At 40.7% G+C, this 21,317-nt stretch overlaps 1 protein-coding gene across 3 annotated transcripts in view; it reads right to left on the bottom strand.

Moving 5' to 3' along the window:
* The window catches only part of CCDC62 (coiled-coil domain containing 62), a 95,386-nt gene that overhangs the window by 28,087 nt on the left and 45,982 nt on the right, over positions 1–21,317 (bottom strand). For all 3 annotated transcript variants that reach the window (XM_033955727.1, XM_033955728.1, XM_033955726.1), the window contains exon 7: positions 1,338–1,439. In XM_033955727.1, the coding sequence (XP_033811618.1) occupies positions 1,338–1,439 (102 nt within the window). The remainder of the gene's footprint in view (positions 1–1,337; positions 1,440–21,317) is intronic.

Consider the following 21,317-nt stretch of genomic DNA (forward strand, 5'->3'; position numbering starts at 1 on the left):
TCTTAAGTAATAAGATGTCATAAAATATTCATCTGTTTAAATAAAAAAAAAGTTCAGGCAGAAAGTTAAAATTATACACAACATACCACTGCATTTACACACTACTAAAAAGTCATCCTGTGAGCATAAAATGTGTGGAGCTACAGGCATGTCCTTAAACTAGGACATCTGGCTGTGAATTAAATTTGTTAGTTTGCTCCAAATTTCTAGGAATAGAAAATCAAATTGTCTTTTCTCTGTTCAGGGTATCATCAAATATGAAGAAATCCTGAGCTATACTACTACTGAGCCCCCTACTTATTGGAAATGGAGAAATCATGTCCATCAGCTCCTTGTTTAGAAGGCATTGGAGGCTCGTAAGTTTCCCAAACGTAGCAAACATTTTCTATTGGTCTGAAATGGCTATATTGAACCCCCAAGGGGAGAAGTCTTATTTTAAAGGACTTAAAATCAAAATTACATTGGTCCCCATTAGTTGATTTTCTCTGGTGTATAATTCTTTGCCTTCATCTTCTCCTCATGTTTGTCTTTAATAACCAGCAACAAGAACAGCACCCACAGTTCCACAGAAAAAAGGGACAACTCAAAACAAAAAGAAAGCACTGTGGAATTGATGTTCTTGATGTGAAACTTTATTGATGCAAAAGATAAAACCTAATAAAGGGCTAAAATACAATAAAAGCAATTGTCTCAAACCAAGCGATGCAAATGATGTAGAATCATTAAACCAGTCATTACGTGATGCAGACTTTAATAATCACCTGAAGGCATAAGAATTCAGAAGGTGACAATTCATTAATGGTGTTTCCTTGAGAGGTTTAGGGGGGTGGAAGCATTACTGTTCGCAGTTGTAATGGACTATTTTTGATAATGGTTTGTTCAATTTCATGATATAAAAACTTAATAAAATTGTTTCAAAGTAAAATTGTGAACATGTTTTAATATTCACAAAGTTTCTATTTGTGTTGTGTTTGTTTCCTGACTAGATAGACATGAGACTATAAACTCTGGAGCAGGGGTTGTCAAGCACTGTGTAAAATAGTAAAAGTAGAAATTAATCTATCAAGAAATTTTGTTATTCAGACAGATGCTGTGTTTGATGTAAAATTTATGTTTTTAGGGAAGATCTGAATATGGCCAGGGAAGCAAAATGACACGCCAACTTAGGAAGGCTGTTCCAAGGATATATTCAGCACAGCAGGGGAAGGTGCAGAAGTCCTTATAAACCCATTATCTTTTCACTGCAGGTGTTAGTAAGGGGCTCAGAAGAGCAAGTGAATTCATGAATACAGGATCACGGAAGGTTAGGGGAAGAGGGACGTGTCATTAACATTTACCCGATAGTTCCAGCTCTCTCTGAATACAGCTGTTTTCTTGTTTCAGACGTATAATTTCTTCACGTTGCTCATTATTTTCTACAGTCTTCTGGCTGAGCTCATCTGTTACAGCAACGACAATAAATACAGAGGATCAGTGTCATATATACCAAGAATATCAAAATATGCAGCTCTTGAAGAAAATTAAAAAACAAACAAAAAGCTGTAGACTAACCAAAAAACACAATGGGTTTAGGATTTTTATTTTTCAGATTCCAGCACTCCACATCTACTTGGACCTTTTTTTTTAATGAGCTAAATAAAAATATGTACAAAACCAGCATAAAGAATCTGTAGCACCGAGTTCCAGGATAACTACGTCAGTCTGAACAACTACTTCCACCTGTATGAGATCTACATGGCACCTGTCACAAGGAACAGTTAACAGTGCTGTTACAAAGTATTTGAAGATAAGAGGCATTACCACAATAAAATCCATCTTTAACAACATGGAGTATATTCAAATAAGATGGTAGTATTTATTATGATAAAGAAGCTTACAAACAAGCTGTCATACTATGAAGGTGGAAGAAGTGAGATAATAGTCTACCAAGAGGGTAATAGATGGGTGGAATGATTTACAGGCAGCAGCAGAAACCAAACAGTTTAAAAAAATGAAAGCATTTTGGTGAATAAAAGAATGTAGTGCTATATTTAAGATGATTGCTGCTGATCCTTTAGGGAGGTGGTTACATGAGCCTGGGAAATATTACACTGGCGCTTTTCCAATGTATATGCACCTAATTTGAACCAATTTGAATTTTTAAAATCTCTACAACCATTGTTGCTACCACTGGCTGCTTCTAATTAATTAATTCTGTTATAAATCCTTTAATGGATAAAAAAAAACCTAGCAGAATTATGAAATCATTAGGATTAGAGATTTTGGTACAAAATTGTGATTTGAAAGATATATGGCGAATATTTCATTTTAATGATCGGGAATTTTCTTTTTGCTCCCATGTCCATAAATCTTTTTCCAGAATAGACTATATATTTGTTTCAGATACATTAGTTCAACAAGTAACACAAGCCTCCATAGATCCAATTATTTTGTCTGATCATGGAGGGATGTGGATTAAAGTTAAAATAAGTGATTAAGATAATAGTAGACCTGTATGGAGATTTGATAATACATTGCTTGCAGAACCAAATTTCATTGAGGAAATTCAGTTAAAAATAAATGATTATTTTCAAATTAATAATACGGAAGATATCTCCATGGAAACTCTTTGGAATGCTTTTAAGGCAACCATGAGAGGCCAAATTATTTCTTTTTCGGCATATATTAAAAAACAAATTAAAAAAACAATTTTCCAGTTTGGAACAAGACATTAGGATTTTAGAATCAAAATTGATTGATAAATGGGAATATTCTACACTACAGGACCTCTTAAAAGCTAAAGGGAAATATAATGAGATTTCTTCTAAACTGATAAGAAAAGATTTATTTTCTCAACAGGCATTGTATTATGGAAATTCAAATAAGGCAGGAAGATTATTAGCAAACTATCTAAAAGCAAAAAAACCAAAACCAAAAATAGTTGCGGTAAAAGATGAAAAAGGGAATACTCATACTCAAATTGGTCCTATTCTAAAACAATTTTTAAAGTTTTATAAAGTTCTATATTCTTCTGAGCCTTATTTAGATAAAGAAAAGGATGGATTAGAATTTTTAAATTCAATTAAGGGACCAAAAATTCCTGAACATATAAAAGAAAGTTTAGAAAAGCCAATATCACTAAAAGAATAGCAAACAGCATTGAAGTCCCTTAGAGTTGGATCCGCTCCAGGTGGAGATGGTTTCACGGTAGAGTTTTATATATCTTTTCAAATTACCTTATTACCATATTTGTTAAATTTATATCAGACTCAGCTTACTAAAGGTTGCATTACAGGTACTATGGCAGAATCATTAATTATAGTTTTGCCAAAGCCAAATAAAGATCCCACATTGGTTTCAAACTACAGGCCTATTTCTTTAATTAATGTAGATGGAAAACTTTTAGCTAAAACTTTGGCTATACGCTTGGCTAAAGCTCTCCCCTCTATTATTAGTATGCATCAAACAGGATTTGTTGTTCAGAGACATTCTTCTAATAACACCAGGTTGGTTTTACATATGTTAAATTTGTCAAAATCCATAAACGATCCAGCCTTTCTAGATCCTTGGATGCAGAGAAGGCCTTTGATCAAGTGGAATGGATCTTCATGTATCAAGCCTTGGAGTGGTTTGGTATAGAGTCAGGATTTATACAAATGATTCAAACATTGTATAGCTCCCCTGTTGCTAGATTATATATTAATAATAATTTCTCAGAGTGTTTTAGTCTGCAAAGAGGGGTTAGACAAGGTTGTCCCTTGTCTCCTTTGCTTTTTGGTATTGTATTAGAACCCTTGTTATTAGCTTTTCAGCAAGCGAAGGAGATACAGGGTATTCCTTATTCAGATCGGGAATATAAAGTCTCTGCTTATGATATTTTGCTTTATTTGAGAAATCCTGAAACAACCATACCATGCTTGCTTGAACTGATAGAGAAATTTGGAAAATTTTCAGGATATAAAATAAAATGGAGCAAATCAGAAGTTCTTCCACTTAATGTCCATTGTACAAAAGGTTCATTTGATTCATTTCCCTTTCTATGGAAAGAGGATGGAATAAAGTACTTAGGCATTTGGATAAAAAATACTCTGAAAGAAACAATGAAGATAAATGAAAAATCTTTATTACAGAAGGTAATGGAAATGTGTGAGCAATGGAATCCTTTATATCTGTTTTGGTGGGGAAGAGTCCAAACTATTAAAATGATGATTATAACAATTTTAAAAAGATTTGGGGGCCATTGACAAATTATTGCAATGATTAGACACCATTATCTACTGAAAGAACTCTCTTACATAGGGAGGAGGGTATAAAGTTATATTAAAGGTTTGATCAATAGATAAGAATACAATATTTATATGACTTTTTGATTATAATATTTGTGGGAAGGATGGGTAAGGAGGGTATAAATTTAAGGTTTTAAGATGATGCTAGAAGAAATACAGTGATGTTTACAAGGTTTAAATGATGTAATATTGTGTTCTTGATGTAAGATGGAAAAAAGAATAAAGAATTTGAAAAAATAAAAAAAAAAAAGATGATTTCCCCTGTAGTTTGTTATCAAATGGGTATGATACCAATTTTTTTTCAGGGGTCCTTCTATAAAAAGTTAATTTTATTCTTACAAAATTTATTTGGCTGGGCAAAAAGGCTAGAATTGCTTTAGTATCTTTACAAAAACCGATTACAGAGGGTAAATTTTCCAAACTTTTATAGGTATCATCAAGCCTATATTATGCGCCAGGGTATGTATTGGATCCTCCCAGAGCCCATTGACAATATCCCAGATTGGTTATGGTTGGAATGGCGACTCCTCTATGATTGTGCCATGTTCTCAGTATCAAAATGCCTAGATTATATAAAGACAATAAAATATTAGTAGATACTTGGAAAACATTAAGATATGTGAGTAATATAACACTTATTCCAATTCACAAATCAAACTATATGGCTGAACTCCAACATTCAAATTGGCGGATTTAAGGTCATCTGGAAGCATTGGATGATTGCAGGAATACGTGTATTAAAAGACATTATTTCCAATGGTAAACTGCTTGAGTTTTCACAGTTGCAACATAAATAAGGCCTTAATAAATCACAAAGTTTTAGATGGATGCAACTGAAGCAGGCCATTCAAGTGGGGTTCCCTGAATGGAAAAAATCTAAATAATCAATATAGTTTGGAGTTCTTATGCTTTCATGTGGATTTCCTAGGACACCAGGCCGCTCAGTGGTACAAATTAATATCTGGATTTATGGATAAAAAACCAAAGACTGGTCTTAGAGACATTGGAGCATTGAGATTAAGCATCAAATTACTGCGTCTCAATGGCCACAAATTTGGTCTTGGAGGATGAGATGTACAATGTCTGCATCTATGAGACAAACATGGTTTTTTCTGTTGCGTAGAGCATTCTGGACCCCTGTTCGTTTACAAAAATTAGATTTCTCTAAGTCTGATAGATGTTGGCATTGTCATCTTGAGGCAGGGACTTTAGATCATTTATTGCTCTATTGCCCATTTATTATGGATTTTTAGAAATCAATTTGGAGCCAAATTAATAGTTTATTAGAAAATCATGTGGCATTATTGTATGATTTGGCATGTCTATGAGGGTTAAGAGCCAAATTTCTTCCAAAAATAATAAACTCTTACTTATTTTAACAGGAGTTGCCATACAACAAATAACATGCAATTGGAAAAATATGAATAGATTAAACTACAGTTTTTGGTGGAATTCAGTGTGTCATATTTATAAAATGGAAAGAACATTAGCTATTCAGAAAGGAAATTTTAATAACTTTTAAGATGTTTGGGGGCCATTAACAAATTATTGCAATGAATAAGTATTATTTTCCCTGATTTGTACAAATGTAAGAATGGGGTGGGAGGAGGGGGGATTTTATTATATGGTATAAGCGTTATGAGATGTTGAAAGGATGGGAGGGAAAGGGATAATTCTATTTAATATGAATAATTGTAGAATTTCAAATGATATATTTAAGTTAAAATGGTTGATACCTTTTAATGCACTTAATGTAAGTTAAAAAAATAAATAAAGAATTACAAAAAAAATAAAAAATAAATAAAAGCATGCTTTTTAAATTAATTTGTTTTATACTCAGCCTCAAACAAGTACACCAGGTGAACTGCACAGGAGTCGCAAGTAATCCTTGCCAGTATTAGGCCTGGAGAAGAGCCACCAGTCAGTCAGCAGGGGTTGGCACATTGCGGCAGCCACCTTCCCTACCTCACTAGGACTGAGGAACATCCAGGCCCAATAAATCTCATCCAGTATAGAATACCAAGTAACAGATGGAAGGAAGACTCAATTGGTCTTGCTTGCCCTACAAGTTATTCTGATCTACACTGCCGAGGATCTGTCCTTACAAAAGTAATTTGCTTTCTTTCTCACCATTCTCTACTATCCTGTATACGTAAACCAGAGTCTCTCAAACTGTGTGCCACGGAACAGTGGTGTACTCCAAGGAGATTCTAGGTGCACCACAAGAAATTCCAGAATTTTACTTTATTTTAAGAAATTCCCTTCGTAAGTATATACTAGAATAGATGATATGTACATTGCTTACATAAGAGTCTGTCAATGTTATGAGCATGTGTGTGTGTAAGGATACAACCGCCCAGACAAGCATCATTCTTTGACATGATTGGTCTTTGAAAACTAACAGCAAGTAATTTTATTTTTTATGCAGTAGAAATACAAACTTGAGCAACAAAGCAATCAAGGCTTTGTTACCGTTTGGATCTTATCTTTACAAACTTGGATTTTCAGCACTGACAGAAATTAAGTCGAAAAAAAGAGAACTGCAAATTGTGGATGATGAAATGCTTGTTGGTTTGTCGATTATCAAGCCACGTTTTGAGTTAATTTACACTCAAAAACAAGCACATCTATCACATTGATTAGCAATTCTATTTTATCTACTTTAGTTTCATCATTGTTACAATTACCCATACATAGCTTAATGAACTTTAAATAACTCTCAAATTTAATTTTTTGCTGGTTTTGCAATTTCATAATTTCAATTTTAATGCGCTGCAAAAAACATTTGCTCCATTTAGTGTGCTACGAAAAACAGTTGTTCCGTTTAGCATGCCAGAGCAAAAAAAAAGTTTGAGACACACTGACAAATATATGATTTGTTATTATTAACCTCCAGTCCCTGACTTCTTACATCAACCTCTGTAATAACACTGCGCAAAAAATTTTAACTTTTTTACTGAGGCAAGAAAATGAGGTTTACTTTATAGAATTTGACCTCCTGTGTATGAAAATAGCCTCAGTTTTCTCCTATCACTTATAGTTTTTGAGCAAATCACAAATATTTATAGCATTAGAAGTCATAAAGTAACACATTGCGCCGATTTAAGAGTTCCTATAAATATTATTTTCTAGAATCGTTTTGCTGTTGAAGTGCGTTTATAAACGAGATTAGGAGCATCTCTAAATAATGTCCAACAATAGTCAGCCAGCATTGATGATTTCCATCTGCCCTGATATCATTTCTCCATTGTTACAAATATCCCGGTGAAACCTTTCCCCGTGCTCATCACTAACACTAATTTGAGGCAAGCTGGGTTTTGTTTTTTTTCCAAATCTTTATTCATTTTCATTTCTTACATCAAGTGTACAATAAAATATCAATTAGATCATACAAATCACTTGAAAATCTAATCAAACATCAGCATAAATATATAAATAAAAACCCCTCCCCCTCCCATCCTTTCCAACAATAGTATTAAATTCATTCAATATTACATAAATTATAAACAAAAATAGGAAAAATTATAACTCTAAATACCCTCCCTCCCTTCTAAGCTGTTTTAATATTTCAGAGATTGTTATAACATTTACTCCAAGCATTAGAAAATATAGCGGGAGGGGCCTTAGGCACCTGAACCAATCAGGTCCTTGGATCCTGTGGGTTGGGCAATGGAAGGGCGGGCCCACCTCATTTGGACAAAGGCGGGCCTGCTGGCTGGACGGTGCGAGGAGCCGTCTAGCCAAATTGGAGGTAAGCCCAAGGAGGGGTTCCGGGGTGGGAGGTTTTGTTGGAGGGGGTCCAGCAAGAGGGGTTGGGTACCCTCCTGCCAGCGATCTTAGGGGGTGCCGTTGGGGGGTCTGGCAGGAGTTGGGCACCCTCCTGCCAGCGATCTTCGGAAGGGGGCCGTTGGGGGGTCCGGCAGGAGGGGTTGGGTAGCCTCCTGCAGGCGATCTTAGGGGGAGGCGGGTTCTGTCGGCAGGAAAAGTTGAGCACCTTCTTGCCGGCGATCGCAGGTTTTGTCGGCAGGAGGGGGTTGGGCACCCTCCTGCCAGCGATCTTTGGGGGGGGCGTTTGGGGGGTCCAGGGAGGAGGTTGGGGCATTTTAAACCTTATTCTGTAACCGGCGTCTGCAACATTGTCGTCTGTTACAGAATCGGGTTAACTTTGGGCGGGTGTAAGCCTGATTCTGTATATAACGCCCGGGACGGGCGTCCTATACAGAATCTGGGCCGTAGAGTCTACATGTGGGCCTAGTGGCACAATCCAGATTAAAATGAGAAACCAAGTCCATAGGGGCCAAACCAAAAACTGATTTGAAACAGACAATTCTGTAAGTTAATCCGTTAGCAAGCATACACACTAGAAGCAAGGAAGATAGTGTTTGCTTTGGAATCTGAATAGATAAGAATGTGTGACTTAACCCTGAAAATACCAGTAATTCTCACATTCAAGGTAGTAGTAGGGGAACGGCATATATTAACAATAGATGGGGAAGAGCTCTCTGTCTAGAATGAAATCCTAACTGGAGAATCCTATGATTTAATTCAGTAATTTTTACCAGTGCTTAGGACCCATTTTGCATATTTGAAAGGAGATTGGCAATTTTTTTGTTTGTGTTGTGCTTAGCAGAAAGGAACAGGGAATTATTTTTCTTTCCCCCCAATTCTTACATCAAGTGTACAATATTACATCAATTGAATCATACACCTCACTTGAAAATCTTTCTATTATCATCTTAAATACATAAATTAACCCTCTCCCCCACCCACCCTTTCCACAAATACTGTAATCAAAAATATCATACATGTGTTATATTCATAAATATTGATTAAACCTATAATATAACTATATATCACCCACCCTCCCATTATTATAATTATACTTTCAGTGTAAAAAGGCATCTAATCATTATAATATGTTATCAATGGCCCCCAAATCTTTTTAAAATTATTATAATTCCCTTTTTGTATGGCAATTGTTCTTTCCATTTTGTATATATGGCACAACAAATTCCACCAGAAGGTGTAATTAAGTCTAGTGTAATTTTTCCAATTTCTGGTGATATGTTGAATGGTAACTCCTGTCATTATTAATAAAAGTTTATTATTGCTTGATGAACTTTGACTTTTTATTCTCATAGACATCCCAAATAGAATTGTATCGTATGATAGAGCTACATGGTTTTCTAATAAACATTTAATTTGAGACCAAATTGATTTCAAAAAGGCCATGATACAGGGACAAAAATATATTAAATGATCTAGAGTCACTGCTTCCAGATTACAGTGCCAGCATCTATTAGACTTAGAGCTATCCAACTTTTGTAATCTAACTGGGGTCCAAAATGCTCTATGTAACAAAAAGAACCAAGTTTGTCTCATAGGTGCAGACACTGTACATCTCATTCTCCAAGACCAAATTCGTGGCCATTGAGATACAGAAATTTGATGCTTAATCTCAATGCTCCAAATGTCTCTAAGACTAGTCTTTGGTTTTTTATTCATATATCCAGATATCAATTTATACCACTGTGCGGCCTGGTGTCCCAAGAAATCCGCCTGAAAGCATAAGAATTCCAGACTATACTGATTGTTAAGATTTTTCCATTCAGGGAACACCTCCTGAATAGCCTGCTTCAACTGCAACCATTTAAAGTTTTGTGATTTGTTTAGACCATATTTATGTTGCAGCAATGAAAAATCAAGCAGTTTACCATTTAAAATAACATCACCTAAAGTCCGTATACCTGCAATAATCCAATGTTTCCATACGATTTTAAAACCGCCAATTTGAATCTTGGCGTTTAGCCATAAAGATTGATTTGTTGATTTGTGTATTGGATTTGGAGTTAAATTGCTGACATAACGCAATGTTTTCCATGTGTCCATCAATATTCTGTTCTTTTTATATTACCTAGGCATCTTAACACTGAGAACATGAGATAAGTTTATAGGAAACATGAGTCGCCATTCCAAATACAATCAATCTGGGATATTTTCCATGAGCTCTGGGAGGACCCAATACATACCCTGGCGTAAAATATAGGCTTGATGATACCTATAAAAGTTTGGAAAATTTACCCTCCGCTTTTGGTTTTTGCAAAGATACTAAGGCAATTCTAGGCATTTTACCCAGCCAAACAAATTTTGTAAGAAAACCATTTAACTTTTTATAAAAGGACCCCTGAAAAAAAAAACTGGTATCATACTCATTTGATAACAAACCACAGGCAATATCATCATTTTTTTTTTTTTGGTATAAACTGTTTATTCACAAGAGCATTGAAAGACACGCATAACATAAGAATCACAATTTTCGGTACATAACCAAATTCCAACACCCAACATGAATCCCTAGAAACATTGAGAGTCCAGGCCTGTGTTCTGCTAGCCTGGGACTCCCCAAATCCCATCCCAAAAGCATCCCGCCCCCCCACCCCAACCCAACCCCCCAAAAAAAAAAAAAAAAATCAATCCACTGGCAACACATGAACTGCTGGCTTCCGCAATCGATTGACCACCTGGCTTTTGATCACTGGGGGCAAAGTATCCAAATAAGAGGCCCAAATGGACAGAAAAAGCTTGCTCCGAGATCTAGAAAACCGAGCGGACATGGACTCCCAGACCATTAAAAGATGAAATTTATTGCGCCAATACCAGATGGTGGGGGGGGAGTCCCGAAGCCAATGATTAAGAATACATTTCTTCCCCACAATATAACCCTTACGAATAAGCAAACTGTCGCCCGCAGACAGCCCTCCCAGGTACCAATCCGCCAAAAAAATAATCCCTTCAACCGACGAAGGGAGTGAATAACCCACCAAAGACTCCAAATAACACCGGACCTCCAACCAAAAGGTAGATATAGATGCACACAACCACACCCCATGCGCCAAAGAGTTAACACCCTGACGACATTTCAGGCAGATAGCGGTAGGGGCACACCCAAAATAATAGGCCCGTTGCTGAGATACATAACCCCGATGAAGAACCCGAAATTGACATTCCTGAAGCTCAGCGCTCTGCACCACCCGAGGAATCAGTCTCACCAAAGGAGCAAAGGACGCCACCCGCAAACGACAGCCCAGGTCCTGGGCCCATAAAGACAAGAGCCGCTGGTAATCCCGCCGAGGCTGCAAAGCCACCAATCTACGATGATATTGTGAAATAGAAAGCCAATCCCACTGAGCATCAAAGAAAAAGTCCTGCAGAGTGACAGCAAACGACTGATTCAAGGAGTCCCTGGGCAAGGAGGCTGCATAGTGAGAAAGTTGCATATAAGCAAACTGATCCGTCGTACCCAAGGACCAGGATGCCTGGAGAGCCAAAAAGGGCACAGCCGTGCCATCCAGCTGCAGAAACTGCTCCAAAGAGCGTAGCCCTTTCCGCGCCCAACGTTTAAAAACAACATTGTCCTGTCCAGGACTAAAGGCCGCATTGCCCACTATGGGCAGCAAAACAGAGCTAAAAGACGAATGGCCCCAAAACTGACAAACACATCTCCAAGCCCGACGAAGCGGCTCCACCAAGCAACTACGGGCCCCAGGGCCCAACCTCACCCTCCCATCCCAATGTAAAAGATAAGGCAGAGCCCACGGAAAAAAATAATCCGCCTCCAACTCCCGATCGGTATACTGAGAGCTAAGAAAAAGCCAATCCCGGACATGCCTAAGCAAACAGGCCAAATTATACAGATGAACCGAAGGAAGACTCAAACCACCCAGTGCCCAGGACCCTTGAAGAAAAGAACGATGCATTTTACCTTTCTTGCCCCCCCAACAAAACGACACCACCATGCTCAGGAGACTCAGGAGATCCTTTTTCAAAAGGAACAAAGGAAGCGTTTGCAAGACATATAACCATTTGGGGAAGATAATCATCCGAAAGAGGTGAACACGTCCCATTAAGGAAAGAGGAAGATTCATCCAGCGACGCAGAAGTCCCTTAGTCTCCTGCAACAAACGATCTATATTCAAACGGTACAACACAGAGACATCCATAGATAGCAGAATACCAAGGTACCGAAAAGAGTGATCCGCCCAGCGCAAAGGAAAATCCGGTCCCCAATCCACCCGCAACGAGTCTGGAAACGCCAAAGCCTCCGACTTCTGCTGATTCAAACGGAACCCAGAAAAATCCCCATACTCGCGAAAACACTCCAGGAGGGCATTAAGGGAGGCTCGAGGATCCGTCAAATAGACCAAAAGGTCATCAGCAAAAGCCGCCAGTTTAAAATGATGAGCCCCCACGACCAGTCCCATGATGTCCGGGTTACCCTGAACATCCCGAATAAGAGGATCTAAGGTCAGTATAAATAACAATGGCGAAAGGGGGCAACCCTGGCGAGTGCCCCTACAGATTGGGAAAGGATCGGAAAGAGTGTCATTAGCCCACACACAGGCCACCGGGTCTGCATAAAGAGTCCGCACCGCCTGAATAAACCAAGGGCCAAGACCATACACTCGCAAGACCTCAAATAAAAAGCCCCAATCCACCTGGTCAAAAGCCTTCTCGGCGTCAAAGCTGATTATCAAAGAAGGCACCTGATCCAGTGTAGTCCGTTCCAGAGCCGCCAAATACGGCGCACATTTTTAGCAATCGCACGGCCCTTCACAAAACCAACCTGCTGATCTGAAATAAGACTCGGGAGTACCAAGGCCAGACGGGTAGCCAAAACTTTAGCGAAAAGCTTAGCCTCAAAGTTCAGCAAAGAAATCGGTCTGTACGACTCGGGTTTACTTGGATCCTTCCCAGGTTTCAACAAAACAATGAGCTGAGCTACATTCAAGTGGCGAGGAAGCGCCCCCAACCCAACCGCCTCATTAAACACCAAAGCCAACAAAGGCGCCACCTCAGCTTGCAAAATCTTATAAAACTCACTACGCAGACCATCCGGGCCGGGAGACTTACCCAGCGCGCTAGACTGGATTGCCCGTTCGATCTCCTCAGCTGTAAACACAGCCTCCAACTGCGCCTGAGATGAAGCTGAAAGAGTCGGGAGATCCCGACCATCTAAATATACCGCCCCATCAAGCGGAGGGTCGGGGGGAGCAGAATATAGGTGCTCAAAAAAATCCCGCAAAACCCTGTTAATGTCCCTATCATTGTGCACTACCTCCGAGTTCCGTGTCCGAAGAGACGCAATACGAGTGCTACCCCTCTGCTGCCGAACCAACTTTGCAAGAAGTTTGCTACTCTTATTTGCAAAACGATAAAGATGAAACCGATAATGCTCCATAGACCGGCTAGCGTGTTGATGTAACAGAGAATTAAGCGAACACTGGGCCTCCAACAATCGAGCACGATCCGGAAGAGCCCCAGTAATGCCATAGCGTCGACGGAGAGAAGAGACCAATCGCTCCAGCCTAAGCAGCTCTCGCTGTCTCGCTTTACGCTGAAAACTGACATAAGAAATAATCTCACCCCGAAGGACAGCCTTCGCTGTTTCCCACGCCAACGAAGGAGTGGCAAAATGAGCCGCATTGGTGTCCTGAAAAAAGCGCCACCGGGCTACCAGATGTGCATGAAAGTTGCTGTCTCGATAAAGATGGCTAGGAAAGCGCCAGCCACGAGGGGTCCCGGGCGTCCGAGATAACTGCCAGACAATCGCCACCCACGCATGGTCACAAGACCTCTATAGGCCCCAACTTAGAATCTACGATCTCCGAAAACAAAGAGCGGGAACAAAGAATATAGTCTATACGGGATAAAGAAGCATGGGCCCGCGAAACATGAGTAAAATCTTTCTCCAGAGGATGCAAAACTCTCCAGGCATCCACCAAGTCGAGGGAGGCACAAAGGATTGCAATTCCAGTAGCAGATTTCCGAGATTCCCTCCCCACCCCAGTCGAGCGATCCCAAAAAGGATCCGCCACCTCGTTGAAATCACCCCCTACCACCAGAGGAACATCGTCATAGACCGACAAAAGATCCGCTAAGTGATGAAAAAATCCCACACCCGGGCTATTGGGGGCATAAAGATTGCAAAGAATATAAGGTTTAGAGTTCAAACTAACCGAGGCAATCACATACCTACCCTCCGGGTCCTTAAGGACATCCTTAACAAGCAACTGAAGATGTTTACCCACAAGAATAGCCACCCCAGCCTTCTTACCCAAAGCAGGAGAGTCCAGGACATCCCCCACCCACCAAGTCCTCAATTTGGCATGTTCCGCAGCTGTCAAATGTGTTTCCTGCAGAAAGGCCACGTCCGCCCGGTTCCTCCGAAGCTGTCGAAGCACCTTCTGTCTCTTTATAGGGGAATGAATGCCCCCCACATTCCAAGATAATAGCTTAAGGGACATAAAAGTGAAACAAAATGAACCAACAAGGAATCAAAAAATTCAAAAGCCCAGGAAGAGGCGTCCCAGCAAGCCCCCCTCCTAAGGCCATACCCATGCGGAAGCCAGTGCCAGCAGTCACCCCGGATCGAGAGAAACAACGCTGCCCCCCCAACCCTCCCCGCCCCCCCAAAACCAGCCCTCCCCCCCCCCCCTCCAAACCAATCCAAACCCTAGACCCCAACCCACCTACTCCAACCCCACCAAGTCCTTCCTGCCCCCCCCCACCCCATCCCTTCCGGTCCCCGAAGGAAACCAATCACTACAGACGCCCCCTCCCCAGAATCCCCCCGAAAACAACAAAATGGACTAGGCAGAACCCCAAAGGGCCAAACAGACAGAATTAGAACCCACACCACAAACCCAGGACACCAGATCGTACCACAATGTCCCAGCTGGACACCACCACCCAGATGACCCCAAACCCAGCACCCACCCACCCCAAGAACAGCCCCCAAAAGATTCGAACAACGAACCCCTAAAACATGAGCTCAACTAGTACCATAGAACCCCATCCCGACACCACCCCTCCTCCCTCCAGCCCAGCACAACACACAAACAGCCTACCACACCTCCCCAAACACGCACATCACGCCTGTCAGCAATCTCAACCACAGCCATTCCAGAAGGCAAACCAGTATCGCCGGCCCTCAGGGGCAACCCTAGCCGTACGGGAATGAAAAGGGACCCTGGGCCATCTCTGGCAGCAGAAAATCCCCACAGTCACAGCTCAAAGCAACAGAGCAGAAGAAAACCACAGTCAAAAAGAGCCGGACAAGTCCCGCCAAGGTCCAAACGGAAATCCAATATAGAGTCCAGGGTCTCAGCTGAGCCCGAAAGAGCGGCCCCAGGGACAGGCACTCATCAGGCCGGACCAGCAGTCGACGAAATCACTCCAGCAGCACTGGTAGAAGGCAGGTCCGCATTCCACGCGTCCAGCAGGTTCTGCGCCTCCGCTGCAGTAGAACAAAACTGAGTAGTACCATTATGATGAACCCGCAACCGCGCGGGGTAGAGAAGGGCGAAGCGAATGTGGCGGGCAGCCAAGGTAGAACACACCGGTGCAAAAGCTCGCCGTTGCTGGGCCACTTTGGTGGAATAATCCTGGAAGCAAAGCACCCTTGCCGTTTTGATAGGTGAGAGCGCGTTCCCCCCGAGCCGCCTGAAGAATAGACTGTTTGTGAGCATAGTTCAAGATCTTCGCTATCACCACTCGCGGCCGGGCCTGATGAGCAGAGCGGAGGCCCAGGCGATGCGCCCTCTCAATGCGAAGAGGGCCCAGATCAGCAGGGAAGATGACGGAGGTAGCCAGCCAGGTTTCCAGCTCGCCCCTCAAGTCCCGCTCCGAAACAGCTTCTGGGAAACCAATAAATCTCAAATTGGACCGGCGAGATCTGTTTTCCAGGTCCTCAATGCGGTCCTCGAGGGCAGAGAGAAGGCGCTGATGTCTGGTCTGGGCATCCTCCACATGCTGCAGCCGATCTTCCACAGCTCCCACCCGCTGCCTGAATGCTATCACCTCCTGGCCCATAGAGTCTAACGAGGCTTGGACCATAGCCAGCTTGTGGTCCAGAGGCAGAAGTTTCTGCTCTAAAACGAGCTCCATCGCCGCTGTTACTCCTGATGTTATTTCGGCGATCCAAGCCTGGCCCCCCCGTAGCGGCTCCAGGACTCGGCGGCGCCGCCATTTTAAGATCCCCTTGCCTGCCGCGGTCCTTATTCTGTCGGGCCGATTTCACTGACATGCCCCCCCCCCGAAAAGACCCGGAACTCGCCCACTGGATCCGGAGGGGTGGAGGCACTCACAGAGCCCAATCCAAAGGCTCGAAGAGCCGAAAAACTCCGGCGAAGAGAGGGGACTCTGAGAAGGGCAGCGGGAGAGACACAGGCTAGCGTCTGTCCCGCGGCATGGCGTCACGTGATTTCATCATCATTTTAATAGTTTGGACTCTCCCTCACCAAGAAATATGTAAAGGATTCCATTGCTCACACATTTCTGTTACTTTTTTTAATAAAAATTTTTCATTCTCTTTCATTGTGTCTTCTAGTGTATTTTTTATTCTAATACCTAAATACTTTAAACCATCTTCTTTCCATACAAATGAGAATGAATCAAATAAGCCTTTAGCACAATGTACATTAAGTGGAAGAATTTCTGACTTGCTCCAATTTATCTTATATCCTGAAAATTTTCCAAATTTCTCTATCAACTCAAGCAAGCATGGCATGGTAATTTCTGGATTTCTCAAATAAAGCAGTATATCATCTGCATATGCAGAGATTTTATATTCCCAATCTGTACGAGGAATACCTATCAAAAAGCAAAGGTAATAATGAACAGCCTTGTCTAACCCCCCTTTGCAAGTTAAAAAACTCTGATAAATTATTATTAATGTATAACCTTGCAGCAGGGGAGCTATACAACGTCTGAATCATTTGTATAAATCCTGAACCTATACCAAACCAATCTAATGCCTGACACATGAAAGTCCATTCAACTCAATCAAAGGCTTTCTCCGCATCTAAAGAGACAGAGAAAGTCGGATCATTCATGCCTTTTGTTAAATTTAACGTATAAAAAGCCAATCTAGTATTGTTAGAAGAATGTCTCTTAGCAACAAATCCTGTTTAGTGCATATCAATAATAAAAGGGAGAGCCTTAGCCAATCGTAAAGCCAATATCTTAGCTAAAAGTTTTCCATCAACATTAATTAACGAGATAGGCCTGTAGTTTGAAACCAAAGTGGGATCTTTGTTTGGCTTTGGCAAAACAATTGTTAATGATTCTGCCATAGTACCTGTAATACAAACTTTAGTCAGTTGAAACTGATATAAATTTAATAAATAAGGTAAAAGGGTACTTTGAAATGATTTATAAAACTCTACTGTAAAACCATCACCAACTGGAGCGAATCCAACTCTAAGAGACTTCAATGCTGTTTCTAATTCTTTTAGTGATATAGGCTCCTCTAAACTTCTTTTTATATGTTCAGGAACCTTCGGTCCAATAATTAGATTTAAAATTTTTAAACCATCTTTTTCGACTTCAATGCTGTTTCTAATTCTTTTAGTGATATAGGCTCCTCTAAACTTCTTTTTATATGTTCAGGAACCTTCGGTCCAATAATTAGATTTAAAATTTTTAAACCATCTTTTTCCCTATCTTCATAAGGCTCAGAAGAATATAGGTCTTTATAAAATTTTAGAAATTGACTTAAAATATTTTCAATATTAGTATGTGTCTCTCCATTTTCATCCTTTATTGCAATAATTTTTTTTCTTCTTTTCTTTGCTTTAAGTTCAAATTCAAGTTCAAGTTTATTAATATTTGATGAATCGCTTATTCGGTTTGCTAAGCGATGTACAAAATTATAAAAAGAAGTAAAATTACAAAAAAGACAAACCAAATGACAAAATTCTTGAGGATAAGACAAACTTGAATTGGGAGGAAAGGAGGGGAAGTTACAATTTTTTTTAGAGGAAATAGACAAAAAAGGAAGAGAACAATAGGGAACGGGAAAGATAAAAATCTGAGAATATTTAACAAATCTAAAATTTAAATGTTAAAAGCGTCTTTAAAAAGATGAGATTTTAAGGATTTTTTAAAGGAAGTGAGATCCTTTTCATTTTTAATATATTGTGGTAATGAGTTCCACCATTGGGGGCCCATTACGGAGAACATATCAGATCTTCTCGTGCCTACTATTTTCAGAGAGGGGATAGATAGGAGATTTTGGAAGGATAGAAACATAGAAATAGACGGCATTTAAGGCCATGGCCCATCTAGTCTGCCTACCCCAATGACCCTCCCCTACCTTTCTCTGTGAATAGATCCCACGTGTCTATCCCATTTGGCCTTAAAATCAGGCATGCTGCTGGCCTCAATAACCTGAAGTGGAAGACTATTCCAGCGATCAACCACCCTTTCAGTGAAAAAGAATTTCCTGGTGTCCCCGTGCAGTTTCCCGCCCCTGATTTTCCACGGATGCCCCCTTGTTGCCGCGGGACCCTTGAAAAAGAAGATATCTTCTTCCACCTCGATGCGGCCCATGAGATACTTGAATGTCTCGATCATGTCACCCCTCTCTCTGCGTTCCTCGAGTGAGTACAGCTGCAACTTATCCAGCCGTTCCTCGTACGGGAGATCCTTGAGTCTCGAGACCATCCGGGTGGCCATTCTCTGGACCGACTCCAGTCTCAGCACATCCTTACGGTAATGCGGCCTCCAGAATTGCACACAGTATTCCAGGTGGGGCCTCACCATGGATCTATACAATGGCATAATGACTTCAAGCTTACGGCTGACGAAACTCCTGCGTATGCAACCTATGATTTGCCTTGCCTTGGATGAAGCTTGCTCCACTTGATTGGCAGTCTTCATGTTCTCACTGTCGATAACCCCTAAGTCTCATTCTGCTTCAGTTCTTGTTAGGATCTCGCCATTAATGGTGTAAGTCTTGCATGGATTTTGGCTGCCCAGGTGCATGACTTTGCATTTTTTGGCATTGAAGCTGAGTTGCCAGGACCTAGACCAGCGCTTCAGTAGGAGTAGGTCGTGCTTCATGTTGTCAGACATTGAATTTATGTCTGTTGTGCTTTTGCCCACTACATTGCTTAGTTTGGTGTCATCGGCGAATAATGTTATTTTACCTCGCAGCTCTTCTGCCAAGTCTCTTATAAAGATGTTGAATAGGATCAGGCCCAGGACCGAGCCCTGCGGCACTCCACTGATTACCTCTGTCATTTCGGAGGGGGTGCCATTCACCACTACCCTCTGAAGCCTACCTCCAATCCAGTTCCCAACCCATTTCGTCAATGTGTCACTCAATCCTATAGAACTCATCTATGCTCAGCAACCTGCGGTGTGGTACGCTATCGAATGCTTTACTGAAGTCCAGGTACACGATGTCCAGGGACTCCCCAACATCCAGCTTCTTAGTCACCCAGTCAAAGAAGCTGATCAGGTTGGATTGGCAGGATCTCCCCTTAGTAAATCCATGTTGACGGGGATCCCTTAGATTCTCCTCATTCAGGATCTTATCCAATTGGTGTTTGATTAGAGTTTCCATTAGTTTGCACACTATTGATGTGAGACTCACCGGTCTGTAGTTTGCTGTCTCCATCTTGGAGCCTTTCTTGTGGAGTGGAATGACGTTAGCCGTCATCCAGTCCAACGGGACGTTACCCGTACTAAGGGAGAGATTGAAGAGCGCGGATAGCGGTTCCGCCAAGACATCACACAACTCCCTGAGCACCCTGGGGTGTAGGTTGTCAGGCCCCATTGCCTTGTTAACCTTAAGCTTTGACAGCTCGCAGTAGACACCGCTGGGTGTAAACTCGAAATTACTAAACGGGTCATCTGCGTCAACCCTTGTCTGTAGCTGAGGGCTGAGTCCTGGCGCCTCACGGGTGAAGACTGAGCAGAAGTGTTCATTTAACGGTTGGGCTTTTTCCGAGTCCGCTTCTACATAGTCTCCGTCTGGTTTCCTAAGACTTACTATCCCGCCTGAGTTCTTATTTCTGTCACTGATATACCTGAAGAAGGATTTATCTCCTTTCTGGATGTTCTTCGCTAGAGACTCCTCCATGCGGAATTTGGCCTCCCTAACTGCTGTTTTGACGGCTTTTGACTTGAGTGGTCGTATAGTGTTATGGGGTATTAACATTCTAGCTATAAACTGAGGTTCATTAAAGGTTAAGGTTTTAAATATTAACAGCATGACCTTAAAGAAAATGCGATGGCTGATTGGGAGCCAATGGGAGTCGATCAATAATGGCGTAATGTGGTCATATTTCTTGGCATTGTGGATTAGTTTAATGGCTGTATTTTGGATAATTTGTAGTCTTCTTTTTTCTTTTTGGGAGATGTTAAGTAATAGTGAGTTACAGTAGTCCATTTTAGCTATAATCAAAGAATGAACCAGAATGTTAATCGATTTGGGCTCAAGAAATTTGGCGATTGATCGTATTGTTTCCTTACGAATTTAGAAGATATCTCATTATATTTACCTTTTGCTTTTATAAAGCCTGTAGGGTATTTTGCTCCCATTTGTCAACTAATTTATTTTCCAAATGTTTAATTTATTTTTCCAAATTATAAAATTGTTTTTTAAGTTGTTTTCTAATATATGCCGAATATGAAATAATACTACCTCTCACGGTAGCCTTAAATGCATCCCATAACATTTCTATGTTAATATCTTCTGAAGTATTAAGTTGAAAGAATTCAATCATTTTTAGTTTAAATTATTCAAAGAAATTTGCATCCACAATCAATGTATTATCAAATCTCCATACAGACTTACAATAATCTTGCTCATCAAACTGAAATTCAATCCATACACCACCATGATCAGATAAAATTATAGGATCAATGGCGGCTTTTGTCACTCTTTGAACTATTTGATTCAAGACAAAAATATAATCTATTCTTGAAAAAGAATTATGGACCTGTGAACAAAAGGAAAATTCCCGATCATTAAAATGAAGTATACGCCATATATCTATTAAATTACAAGATTTTGCCAAATTATCTAACCCTAGTGACTTCATAATTTTACTTGGTTTTTTATCCATTAATGGATCCATTACAGCATTGAAATCTCCAGCCACTATTAAATTAGAAGCAGCTAGTGGAAGTAGTAATTGTGGTAGAGTCTTAAAAAATTCCATTTGATTCGTATTTGGGGCATATACATTAAACAATTCCAGG

Source organism: Geotrypetes seraphini, chromosome 8 (assembly GCF_902459505.1).
Source record: "Geotrypetes seraphini chromosome 8, aGeoSer1.1, whole genome shotgun sequence".
Classification (NCBI taxonomy): Eukaryota; Metazoa; Chordata; class Amphibia; order Gymnophiona; family Dermophiidae; genus Geotrypetes; species Geotrypetes seraphini.